This window comes from Pleurodeles waltl, chromosome 11 (assembly GCF_031143425.1).
Source record: "Pleurodeles waltl isolate 20211129_DDA chromosome 11, aPleWal1.hap1.20221129, whole genome shotgun sequence".
Classification (NCBI taxonomy): Eukaryota; Metazoa; Chordata; class Amphibia; order Caudata; family Salamandridae; genus Pleurodeles; species Pleurodeles waltl.
This window is the reverse complement of record NC_090450.1, coordinates 20463867-20477914: the sequence shown is the minus strand read 5'-3', so window position 1 is coordinate 20477914 and position 14048 is coordinate 20463867. Positions and strand designations below refer to the sequence as shown.

Sequence of the window (14048 nt, the reverse complement as noted above, 5' to 3'; positions counted from 1 at the left end):
CGACTCGACTGGTGGAGAACCAACACCTCAGGGAGGACCCTCCGGCGACTCCGAGACCGTGAGTAACCAAAGTTGTCCCCCCTGAGCCCCCACAGCGACGCCTGCAGAGGGAATCCCGAGGCTCCCCCTGACCGCGACTGCCTGAACTCCATTTCCCGACGGCTGGAAAGGACCCAGCACCTAAAGGAACGGAACTCCTGTGCAGGAGTGACCCCCAGGAGGCCCTCTCCCTTGCCCAGGTGGTGGCTACCCCGAGGAGCCCCCCCTTGCCTGCCTGCGACGCTGAAGAGATCCCTTGATCTCTCATTGATTTACATTAAAAACCTGACGCTTGTTTCTACACTGCACCCGGCCGCCCCAGTGCCGCTGAGGGTGTACTTTTTGTGTGAACTGGTGTCCCCCCCCGGTGCCCTACAAAACCCCCCTGGTCTGCCCTCCGAAGACGCGGGTACTTACCTGCTGGCAGACCGGAACCGGGGCACCCCCTTCTCTCCATTGCAGCCCATGCGTTTTGGGCACCTCTTTGACCTCTGCACCTGACCGGCCCTGAGCTGCTGGTGTGGTAACTTTGGGGTTGCTCTGAACCCCCAACGGTGGGCTACCTTGGACCAAAAACTGAAACTTGTAAGTGACTTACTTACCTGTGAAAACTAACAAAAACTTACCTCCCCAGGAACTGTGAAAATTGCACTGTGTCCACTTTTAAAACAGCTTATTGTGTTTTATGTAAAAAGTATTCATGCTAGTGTAATGATTTAAAGTTCCTAAAGTACTTACCTGCAATACCTTTCAAATGAGATATTACATGTAGAATTTGAACCTGTGGTTCTTAAAATAAACTAAGAAAATATATTTTTCTATAACAAAACCTATTGGCTGGATTTGTCTCGGAGTGTGTGTTCCTCATTTATTGCCTGTGTGTATGTACAACAAATGCTTAACACTACTCCTTTGATAAGCCTACTGCTCGACCACACTACCACAAAATAGAGCATTAGTATTATCTCTTTTTGCCACTATCTTACCTCTAAGGGGAACCCTTGGACTCTGTGCATACTATTCCTTACTTTGAAATAGTGCATACAGAGCCAACTTCCTACAATTTATGACCAGTATTTTTCCTTCTAACAACATTTATGTGCAAAGGGCACTGATTTCATGGAAAAAGAAAAATGCATTGAAGAAAAGTAAACGAAAAAAGGTGAAATGTAAATCCTAAATTCAGAGCATACTGCTGTAGCACAACTCCTCCAAGACCCCTTAGATTGCTGCTAAATACATTACAATGGACACAGTAGACATCAACCCTGATGCCTTCCTCAAATGAATGTATGAATGAGAACACTTCTAACCATGTGCCTGTAGCTGTAAACAGTGCATAGGCATCACCAATAACACTCACTTGCCAGCCACTTGTACCCATAGATTTAGTGGCTCACCAACCTGCCCTTGTGCCTCCATTGTGAGAGCATCATAGAGCTACATCTATGATGGAAAGGCGTTCTGACCACCTTTATAAGTCAAATACATCCCTTGTAAATGCAAAACTCTGCATAGATTAATGATGCTGCAGGGCTATAGCAATGGTAGAGCAACGCCAGTCGGGGTGTGTGGGAGAGAAAGCCCTACCTTTATCTGTCTAATGAATGGGCCCTGGGATTCAACCTAGACTGAAGACTGTGGGCCTATATAGTAGGTGCTGAAGGAGTGGCTCACGAGGGATTGGACCCAGTACAACACTAGCAGTGATGCTCTTAGCACTAAGAATACAGGGACATCGAATAGTTGGCATAAAGGAGAGTGAACAGCACTAAGACATGAATCTGTATAGCTCATTGGCCACAAGAAAATGCAGAAGACTTTCGAGGTCCCTGGTTATTCAGCATCCTTGGTTGTACTTTGACAGCATTGGTAATGGAATTATTGACGGTCTGAGGTGCAACCAACAGTGATGGTTAAATGTGCTGTGGAGAACTATGCTACACAATGGAAAGCCACCATAAAGCACTCAAGCTGTGAAACTGATGAACATACCAGATTTCTGAGACCATGATGAAAAAAACGAAGGTTGGCTAACCTTTGTGCATAACACAACAGTGGTTCCCAACCTGTGGTCCGGGGACCCCCTAGGTGTCCACAAAGCCTCTTAGGGGGCCCACCACTGCTTAGAAAATGAAATAATATTAACAGATTAATGAAGTGTATATACATCAAGCGGCTAAATGTACCACAAAGTTTTAAAACGTACTGTAAAGGTCAAGGAATTTGAAATTGGAGGATAACATTAAATTAAATTAGTGTCCTCAGATTGATTAGTGGGAGCAGTGCAGGTGCAAACAGAATATAGTGCGGACGATGTGTGGCTTCCACTGAATTTAGAGAAACTTCAACCTTATTTTTTTTTAGTTTGTTTGCAAATTAAATAAGGTGTTACTGTTTGCTTATGTGTCTGACGGATGCTTGTTTCTGTATTGTTGGTGTATCATTTTGCATCTCAAGCCATTGACAATTCTTAGGCCGGGGTACCTGGCTTCCAGCAATGACTCAGTGGGGGGAGAGGGTCCTGAAATCCAATAATTATTCACTGGGGGTCCCCAGGTTCCAATAATGATAAAGTGGGGGCCACAGAAGTCAAAAGGATGGGAACCACTGACACAGAATAAAGGACTTCCACCACCCTGACATATTCTAAGAGTGAAACAACCCTGCTACCATAGTATGATCTGGGTAACAAAGTAATCTGGTGAAAGATTTTCCCCTTTTAAAACTCATGTCCCACATCACGTGCTCCTCAAATGCAAATGTAGATAGCTTTCCAACAAGAAAGCACCAGAATGGACTTCTAGATATAAAATGGGTGCTAGAGCAGTCAGAAAAGATGAATCCGCACATGGTTCAGGCCATGAGAAGAGATGAGGCAATGCTATACAGAGTGACTCAGGCTTCAAGATGTGGAGGCCGAGAGCATGCAGCCCCCACTGCTGGCTGGCAAGAAGGTGAAATGAAGGTGATCTGACACACACGTTGGGAAAGATACGTTTATGCCCTTGTTTACAAGGATAGGAAGTATCCTTGATGACGCTTCAGAGCAGCAAGACAAACAGACTAGATTGTTCATGAATGTCTGACCCCAGCACAAAACCACAACAGTTACAGGTCTGAGGTACGGAAGCAAATACAACGAGATAACATCCAACTAATCAGAAATCATTTAACCGTCTGACGCAGCTAGGGCACTCATTTAATTAGCAGTAATGTGAAACTATCTCTTCCTGAATGGAGAACCAGTGTTTAGAAGGACAGAGGGTACGTACACCGTGGACTGCAGAGAAATATTAGATGAGAACAATTAACTAGAGGCAAGAGCACCAACAAATAAACACTTGTGCTTAAGGCATCTCTAGGTCACCTGCAGCTTCAGCTCAAGTGAAGGCTACCTCCCAATGCCACGACAACTACTGCCTTTAAAGGATACGCCAAAGGCCAACCCAGATTAAATGCCTGCATGAGATGCTACATAGAAGGAGGCACTTTGAGATGCACCTCACACACGTAGCTCCCTGAGATGACAGCTTGAACTTTTTTCATCTAGCGGCTTTACATAGTTAAGGTGTCAGACAATGTTTTCCCCTTTTGCGTATGCAGGACTAGTCTATATGGGGCTCCCATTTACCATCCACATTCACAGCAGCCAAGCCCAGTGGGTCCATCATAGCAACAGAACTAATTATGCACACAACTTCAGTTCAGAGACAACTGTTCAGCTGCTATTTCATCCATATCCAAGTTTTTGGCTTGTATATTCTAACTACAACCATGTGTTAATCTCCAGAAAATACACGGGTGGAAACAAACAGGGTTGCTCTATTGGCATCCATGATACAATTAGAAATGTCCTCCACATTCACAAAACATCCACCTGGGGCCTCCTCGCCACACAGGCCATCAGCAGACAACCTATCACTGCTACAGATCCACATTAATACCCCAGTAATGGACTCCAAGGTCACTCCAAACCCCTCGGGCAAGCGGTATAGTCCACTAGTGATTTCAGCAATGCAATTAGAAATCCAAGAATCCCCCACCGCGTTCTCATCCAATGCTAACTAGCTACCCTTGAAGCCCAAATGTATCCCCGTCTGGGTCCCTAGAATGCCATCAAAGACATGCAAGTGATCCCCCAGCACCAGCAAGCAACTCCACAAACGGATCAAAATATGTATGGTTCCTACGGAATCAAGCTTTGGGGAAAGCTGTAGGGAGGCTCAGCCACCTGGTTGTGACAAAGTAAAAAAACACATCTAAATGTTATAAAAGGTTTCCAGCATTTTCAGCAGTATTGAGTTTCAACCAGAGTAACATCCCAAGCTCTGCTACAACCAGTAAGCATTGAAGTACCCGATCTTCAGAGTCTAATTAGATATCTTGCATGATTTGGCCAAGACATGGCGAACACTGGGTTAGAAGATTACTCTGAAGACCAGGCTTCCAGGGCTGCATTCGAGACTTCACAACAGAGTCATGTTTGGAGTAGATCTTAGGGCCTGGAAGACAGTCGTGATTCCAAGCTTTGCAAGAAAGCAATGTTTCTAAGCTGATGATGATGATGGTGGTGGCAGGAGAAACTGAATAAAAGCGGTACGATAGATGAGGCAAACATGTGGTGGACCAGGAATCTCCTTTTATACATAACAGTAGCATTGAACGTTTTGGTGAAAAATAAAGACTAAAATAAAGTGACCAAAACCGAAGGGACAAAACGAGCTCTATATTTAAGTCTTTTTTAAATGTGTGTTTGCAATCCAAAGCCTCAACTTCTAACCAGGACCCAGCTTTCAGTTTGCTAATATACATGCTGGCTACACATAATATAGTCGAGCCAGCCATTTCTAATCTGTAACAGAAAATATAACGCCAAACTGGCACAAACAAGTAAACATGGTGAGATAGCCAGGTAAGCAAGAACTAATGCCATATTTAAGAAATGTCTTACATGCCAGACCATCGTTACTGCTTGATGCTCTTCGGAACAGTACGAGTCAGTTTTGTCTGAACTCATTAATGAGGAGAAACTCCGAAATTTACAAAGTAAACACTGAAAGCCAATTCAAATTAGAAAAAAAGGAATGGTATTGAGCAAATGTTCATGGTATGAAGAGTTGCTGGGCTTAAAGATGCCTCTTACACGGTTATCAGCCACTAAACTACATCAGGGGAAGGACAAATGCACAAAACTACAAACCTGCATCAAATAGCGGGCTAGGTTCTGAACTACCGATAGTGTACAAACTGATGTATATGATGCTGAGATATGTAATGTTCTGTTTCTTAGAAACAAATTTCACTCTAGCTTATGCGTTACACTCAAATGAACTGATTTACATTAAATAAACAGAACAAAAACAATGTTTGGAGACTATTTAATGAGGTGGCACAGAAAAAACATCAGCATCAGACTCCAGGAAGCTTAGAGTTGTACACAGGAGAGTTGTGGCATCCCTTAAGAAGCTGGAGAGGTATTCAGGATATGATTCAAGCTGCTTTGCAATCAGATGATACTCATTAAGTGTCTCCTTATCCTCAGTTATTTTGAAAAGTGACAATTCGAAAGCAAAAGGGTGAGGCGACATTAAGGGGGACCACCTCCATGCAGCATTGTTAGGGCTACAATGACACTGAAATGGAAAAGCCACCAGTATCGAAAGGCTCTTATTGATTACACATGAAATGTACTCATAACTCATACCATAAGATGGACACAAATTATGCCAATCTGTACCACAGTTATGCAAAGGCCTATGAACAGGTCACAATAGTGATATAACCACACAATGCAACATTATGGGACGAGTCCAGGTTCAGATGAAACCTAGGTGGGTGCACCAAGAGAGGTCAACATACTGAAATGAGCAACTCGCGCAGTAGCCATGATAAAACTGGGAGCTATTATAAACAAGCGCTACAAAGCGCAGGGAAAAGTGACATTTTGCTTGATGGACTTACCTTAGGACAGGTGATTTCGGTCTGTTGAATCAGAATCAAGGCGGAGGCAATGAGAGCACCCTGGCGTACATAATTTACAGGATCATTTGTCATGGGTTCCAATAAGTTGATTGCTTCCTACAAATATAACAAGATACAACAGGATCAAGAATTACTCAGTCACTTGGAAAAAAGTGATGACATTTATGCAGTAAATAAGTAATCTCTTCTTAGGAGAGCCCAATTTTACACATCCGAGGAAATGCCTATATAATATCCAAGATTTCATGTTTTGTAAGACCTGAAAAACCCCACCACTCAAACCTTGACATGTTAAAGCGTAGTCTAGGTGAATGGGATTGCGTTCAATGAGGTAACGTTACACTTTTTTCTTTTGTAATGAAACTCCCACTTTAACCAACCCTACTGAGAACATGGGATTACTCTCCCGGCTTGTCCAGTAAGCAGACATTGCTATGCCCTGCCACCGTCTTAGTGTCTGGTTTTGAAACGTACAGTAATGAACCAATTCTGTATCTCCTTCCTTCCTCGAAGTAAGGGAGGAATGGTGATGGGACAGGATGGGGACTTGGTCTCTCCTCATTCTTCCCAAACCTTTACAATGGCTAAGTTCAAGCTTGAACGATTCTCTTTATGGACTTTGAAAGCAGACTTAGGCTTATAAGAAGGACAGAGCAAAAGCAACTTCAAGTTCAGAAGGACCTAAAATATATTAAGCTTCTCTCTCTAACCAGATAAATCAATAAACAGGTTCTACCAGGAGGCTGTAGCATGTGGGCTAAGGCATTACTATAAGGGAAGGTTTGAGGCCTGCCCTTTTAGAGAGCTTGTTCTTGGACCACTCCGCAGCATCCTATCTGTGCGGCTAGGAGCTTGCTCCCTAATTAATCTTTAAAGTGTACAGACCGTAGCAACCAGGAAGACCTGCTGCAAACAGTGTTGGGTGAAGTGATCATCCCAGACCTCTTAGTTAAATCAATCAGTGCTTACATCTTTCTTACTCCTACACGAGAGCTCATTCATTTTGCTTTCTCTCCACATTAGCGCCTTAATGCTTGATGAAGCTCAGTTCATCCAGTGAGAACAGCTCAGTTTTTACTTTACGCAGACGACTGGCCTCCTGAAAGCTGCAGCGCACTGAGTCCCTCTGGTCTGCTTGTGCTGCTGGTGAACACCGGTTGCCAAGTCAGCATCACTACGAAAACAAACAGCCTTCTAGAATAAACAAGGCGGCCGTCAGCGCCAAATAAAGTTTACTTGTCAAGATGAGCTTTATTAACTACCTAATGCAATTTAAATGTCTCTATGTCAAAGTGATGAGTTGGTGTTTATTTTTGAAATGTTAGAGCTGCCACTATTAAGCATTAATCAGATTTCAAATTTTTCTGGATTCAGCAGGACGTGCTTAATCAGTATGATAACATTGTTTGAAACCCTGTAGAGCATGTGAACTAACAGTAGGTCACGCTTAATGAAAATGAGAAACACATAAGTGAAGTTTAATAAATAAACCTGATTATTAAATAGTGCAGGAGGCAGTTATTACACAAATGAGCATTTATGTAACAGCTTGTAGCAGCTTTTCGGAATTTTGTGACAATTTAAAGTGCCTGGGCATCAAGCCAGAGGTATCTGGGAAGACGGAGATGATTCACACAAGACTTAGCCATTCTCAAAGCTGGAGTCAGACCTGTGGTCCTCAAATGCACAGCCAGGCTGATGTCAGAACAGCCCAACGGGACCTAACAGAAACCTGGCAGTCTGGGTTCCAAGCCCAGCTTTGGCACGTGACCAAAAACTGTGATTTTAGGCAGATCCACCGCCTCCCCACATATGTAAAGAGAAGATCATAACCACTGTAATGGTGCAATGCTGAAGGGTAAAACTAAAAACCGACCCAGAACAAATGTGTCCAAAAGAGTCATTAGAACATCAGCGTCTGCATTTCATTCACAACCTCAAGGCGGACCTGGCAGGCTGCATGACACTATTGACAGAATCTGAAAAAGTCACCAAAAGAAAAAAAGACAAGCACTGGCAAAGCCACTAGGTTGTGCATTTTCTAACTAGTGGCCCCGACACGTCGACACTCCTGAGGCCGTACAGCACATACAAAAGGGGGGGGGAGGTGCTGTGGCTGCCTCATTTTGTATGCAGGTCATGCGAGTGCCATTTAGTGTTATTTCCCGATTAAAGATGGATTGGTAAATAAAAAGATATACATACATAATATATTATGAAAAAAACGGACTAAGGAGGGGAACAGGGAGGAGCGTGGAACAAGCGTGCCAGGAAGGAAGAAACAAGAAGGGTGGGGGAGCGGGGGAGGAGACGCACACAGGCAGGAGCAACAGAGCATGGCGGGAGAGAAGCACAAAGAGAGATTAACATGGAGCTCAAGGGAAGAGAGGTACACGAGGGGGACTGCTGGAAAACACATGCACACATGAAGTGGTTAAGCAAAAAAAATAAAAAAGTATTTCCCTAAAAGCGAGCAGCGGAAAGACATAAGTAAAGAGATTTTGGTCCAAGGGAGTGACAAAAACAAGATGGATAAGGCAATCCATCAACAAAAAAGCACGCAAGTGAGAGTGACAACAGACAACCAATGGTAAGCAATGGGCAGGCTTTTAGCCCACTGTAAGCGCTCAGTAGACAGTCTTTTGAGAGCAGACAGCCTCACTGTCTGGTAGGCTCGACCTAAGAAAGGTACACCAACAGCAGACTGAACTTCAAAACCCATCACTAATGGATGCAGGAACAGGTGTCACAGGAGTCCAGGGGCACCTTTAGGGAGCTGGGTTATCACACACTAGGACATGCTGATGGCTCAAGTTGCTCTGGAAACCTGTTCCCGCTCCTAGGCTAAGAGTTCCTGGATCCAGGCTGGACCCCTAGGATGTTTCAACAGATGAGGAATCTGCTGTTGGAAGCGTAAAAATAGAGGTCACAAAACGAATCACTGTGCTGGGTCTCCCCAGCTGTATGTAGATTCTACAGAAAAAGCAACAGCCAACTGAGGTGGAAAGGCAACACTGAGCAGACATAATTAAGTGAGAGAGTTTGTTGGAACCGTTTGGGCAAGTTATGCATGGATGAAAGAAAAGCCTCAGGACCAATAGAGCTTAAAATTGTGTACTCTGGTGGAAGTTGTTTGGATATTGTAACACTTAACTGGGAGGGGTCCAATGTAGTGAAAAGCACTGAGGTGGGGGAGGCTGGCAATAAGGCAAAAATGGTCTTGGATGTGTTCTTGATTGGATCCTTACCAATAGATAGAACAAAAAGCTCGCTAATGCACCAGACAGCATGCCAGGCAACAGTGTTGTGCTACAAGTCCATTGAGGAACATAAAGGTGGGCCTGGAAGAAAAACTGGAGAAACAATCCTCGGGGATATTCAAACTACACCTTTGGGATGAGGACAGACATGGCAATAGGTGCCCTAAATAAGAAGTTCTCACCTCTGGTAACATTCTTTCTTTCTGGTAACATTCCTCACCTTTTGACTATCCCCAGGCATCAGACTGGATACAGAAAGACTTCAGCAGTATCCTTGTGTGATGAGAGGTGGTGGCAGTGGCTCTGAGTCAGCGATGTTCCGCCAGGTGTCGTGCTGCACAGGCGACACCAATGCATGTTAACAGTAGTTGCTTTCTGGTTTGTCTGCAGATGCGGAGCCAAAATCAGGACAAGAGTGCATAACTCTAAGCAGGAATCTTAAGGTGAAAGAGCCCAGTTCACAGAACGGGAAAGTGGGAGGGTCTGTGAGAAGTCTGCAGTTAGAGTCTCTACCAGTAAGAGTGTTACCAAAGGTAAGCAACTTGTTTGCCGGATAGAGACTTCAAACCACTCGTTTCTCACATTTTGAATAGATACCAGAGCAGTACCTTCAGGAGGTAGCTCATTCCAAAGTGTTCTGTGGGACTGAATGGGCAAAATACTCATCCTGATAGACCGGATTGTCAAGGCAATTGTGCTTCATGAATGTATGCGCTGATGCCTATGTAGCAGCTGGGGATATACCCAGGACAGGCACTACGCATTCCAACACAATGGTAGCAGCCTTGGCTAGAGTGGAAAGAGCCCCCAGAACATCTGGAGGCTGCTTCTTAGCCAATGCACAGCAGAGGACTCTACAACTCGAGATGGTCTGTTACTGCAACGCCTTGTCTTTCAGAAGGAATCTGCAGTTAGAAAAAGTCCCTACCAGACTAGGCATTTCCAAAAGTAAGTAACTTGCTCCTCTGATAGAGACATCTAAGTGCAGATTCCTCACCTTGTGAACAGATACTAAAGCAGTATCTAATCTCTCCAGATGTGGCTGTGGAATGGCTCAGACCAGGAAATCCTGCAGGACAGAACAGCCGAACTGCCGATCTTGTCAAATGTGGTTATCAAGAGGGAAGCCCACGTAGCATACTGGCAGATGTCCAAGACTGGCACGCCATGCACCAGAGCAGTGGTAGAAGCCTTCTCTCTACTGCCATGAGCATGCTAACTTTCTGGGTGCAGCTTTTTTTGGCTAGGCTATAGCAGTATTTAGTAAATAGCATAATTCATCAGGAGGTGGTTCTGTTTTGCAACACTAGACCCCTTGTTTGCACCAGAGACGTATGCAAACAGTTGATCAGCTAGGAGATGGTCTCTGGTCCAAATGATGTCAAAAGTAGGGGCCCTCTAAGAGTCGAGACAGTAGAGGCACTCTTCCTCATAGACATGAGGTGTGGTGTAGAAAGCCGGCAAGGTTATGGATTGCCAGATTTGGAAGGGTGCAACTAACTGACAATGCTGCTTTCATCCAGAGGACCAATTTGAACAAGATGTACGGCTACTGGACTGAGAGGGCCTGGAGTTCATTTATGTGCCTTGTCAAGGTGATGGGAATGAGGAAGAGAGGAGCCCAGAGCCAAAGCTAAGATTAAAGGTTTCTCCAAAGGGAGAACTTCCTTGGGATCTCCAAAGCACAAATGCCTACCCACTGCGCGCTCTCTGTGGTGGCGAATACATCAACCTGGGTTCTCCCCACTGATGGAAGATGCTTTGTGCCATTTAAGAGTTTAAATGCCTTTAAGACCCACTAGGAGCGGCTGCTGAGTTTGTCTGCTTTGGCATGAGGCTCTAGCCTGATGCTGGGTAAGCAGGGTAATGCCTAGAGTGATCAGTCATTTAAAAAAAAATGCAGAGCCTCATGGCACAGAACCCATGACCTCACCCCACCCTGCATGTTGCAATGACACATGGAAGTTGTGTTGTCACGTGATAACCTGAACCCGTTCCCCTTTGAAGGTGAGAATGAACGCCTATCACTGCCAAGTGAATCGCTGGCAACATCAGTAAGATGACATGGAGTCAAGCTTCCACCAGAGATCAGAGTCCTCTGATCCCTATCTCTGACAGGTGCCTCCCAAGCCCAGAAACAGGGCATTTTTCACAAAAGTTAGCTTTAGGTGGGGTAGAAAAGGGGTCTGCCACTGGTCAAATTGCAGTTGAGCAACCACCACCGCAGGTTTTTTGCAGTCTCCTCCGACACCTGAATTGACTGTGATGTGTCCCCCTGATGTGGACCTCAAAGTCAGTTTAGATCCTTCTGCAGAGCCCATATGTGCCACCTGGTGAGGTCCACAAGTAGGCAGACGGAGGCCAAGAATCCTCAGGGCTGGTCTCACTGAGGCCGAGATCAGGGGTTAAAATATTAGGATCAAAGGTAGAATGTCTGGACTCGCTGAGGTATAGGGAAAGCTTGGAAAGGCACAGTGTAAAGGATGGCTCCAATGAATTGGAGTTGTGAAGGAGTCAGGTGTAACTTTCGCATCTTGACAGGAAAGCCGAACAATGTCAACAGATCAGTCATTGTCTGCAGATGGCTCACGAGTGCCTGAGGTCAGCCCGCTTGCAGTAGCCAGTTGTTAAGGTACGGGAGGACTGGTATTCCCAACTTCTGCAGATGGGATGTGACCACTGCCATCACCTTTGTGAACATCCAAAGTTAAGGCCAAAGTGCAGCACAGTGAACTGAATTGAGTCTCAGAATCCAACAAAACTATCGGCTCCAGTTCCGATGTCAGTGACATGGGGGCCGGCGTTGAGACCCTGGGTAGCAGCATCACTGATACGGGACCAGACAGAGAATCCTGAGCTCTGCGAGAGGGTTGGCTTCAAAACTAGGTTGAGTGGCGCAGTTGATGTCAGGGACGGATCTACCGCCAGTAAACCGACTGAAGGCTACCTTGGATCCTTAAGGCCCGAAGACGCTCCAGAGGGATCCGTTGGAGTTCCAACAACTCGGTCTATGGCCATTTTGAACTTGTGGAATTGTTGAGGCTTCTCTGATGACCTAGGGAAGTTGGAAGGTATTGGGACCAAGCTTGAAATCGGTCCTGAATGGGGGGAGCGATTCCGTGAACTAGAGGGATTCAGGTATTGCATGATTCCAAATGGTGGGAGAGGCAGAACAAAGGGGACCTGTGCAGCAACTTCTTATGTTTCGTCAATTTACTAGAATACTTGGATTTTGAAGCTGAACGGTCACAAGAACGGTCCTGGGAGTGGAGAGCACAACTGCACTCCACTCAGCCTAAAGTGGGACCAGGACTTCTTTGACATTCTCTAAAGTTCTGTAATGGCAAGTTGGGGTTCGCTCTTCCAGATGGCATTCCTGTTCATATTCATGCAGGACTGGCATGACACCAAGTCATGTCTGGAGCCTGTGATCGAGAGTGGAAGAATGGGGCAGAGTCCCGCTTGGACGACTTATGTTTTTTTTTTGGACCTGGACTTATCACACGACTTCAATCGCAATAAAGAAGACTGTGAGAGAAAGTCTACACTCTTGACTTCGAGCAGTCCTGTGTCTCACTGCCGTCTAGCAGGGTCCTCTGTGTTTGCACTCCCTGCCCTCTAGCGCAGGTCTTCTGTTTCTGCACTCTTAGGCCTCTAAAATGCTTGTGCTCTTAAGCACAGCCTTCAGTAATTACACCCCAATCTTCCATTGCCACACTATACATTTTGTCTCTCTTGCACTAGCCCTGATACACTACTGAAGGCTATCAGCACAATGTACCATTGCATCGGTTCAACAGAAGCCATCAACTTAGAGGGACATAACAGAATCCCACCTCCTGTGAAGGCTACAAGTGATATCTTGGATATAAGATGCATAAAACCCACTGAACTTGCACATTTGTATTTGTTTTTAGACTTAACATCTCTATTCAGCACACAGAGCATCCATTTACAACTTAAGTTACATTCTACAATGTGTGACCTTTACCATCATCTTTCTGATGCAACCTGCCTTTCCCTAAAGCATACCTAAATGACCCCAACGTGATGCTGAATGAACAGGGTCAAAGGCTGCACTGATCAACACGCCTGATAAACCTAGTCTCATTCTGCAGCAGTGTAGTCGAACAAAAGGTTCAGGAGAACCACACCCATACCAGATTTCCATGATTCTTCAATGAGATCAACTTAACCCCAAACAAGCTAAATGGAAGTCATGTACATAGTGACTGGGTATCCATAAAAGCGATGCATCCAACACATTTTGGGACCTGAACTGAACACTGATCTACGAGCACTTGCACTGAATGCCCAGAAGCTTACTCCCTGCATGGACTCTACTGGTTTTCACCACTTCAATTTAAAGAAGATCCACTCTACATTACTACAATATTAACTTCGTTTAAGTGGAAACATTTTGTAACCATTTCACATTCTTCCAAAACATTTTCCTTTGTTTCTCTGACTAGAAGGTAATTGATACCTTGAGAGCGATAACAAACAATGCCTTGTTTCCCATGACAGCTAGTATGCATTCTTGGGGGGGCAGGTAGATGTTGGAGGACAAATGTATGTTCAGGAAAGGTGCCTGGGCCACAGTTGTCCTGGTTAGGTACACCGGTATGAACTAACTATTTGCAAGAAGCAAGCAACGTAATTGTTGAAGTCATTCTAGGTGTTGTTCCTGAATGGATGGGACCCCTATGATTTGGGGCTTTGTGTTTGGCACAGAATCTTTCCCTAAGAAAGGCAACACAATGC

General features: G+C 45.0%; 1 protein-coding gene across 1 annotated transcript in view; it reads right to left on the bottom strand.

The window, feature by feature from the left end:
* PSMD1 (proteasome 26S subunit, non-ATPase 1) overlaps positions 1 to 14048 on the bottom strand; it is a 288795-nt gene that overhangs the window by 81361 nt on the left and 193386 nt on the right. Inside the window, exon 18 of the mRNA XM_069212857.1 lies at positions 6004 to 6120. Within this exon, the coding sequence (XP_069068958.1) occupies positions 6004 to 6120 (117 nt within the window). The remainder of the gene's footprint in view (positions 1 to 6003; positions 6121 to 14048) is intronic.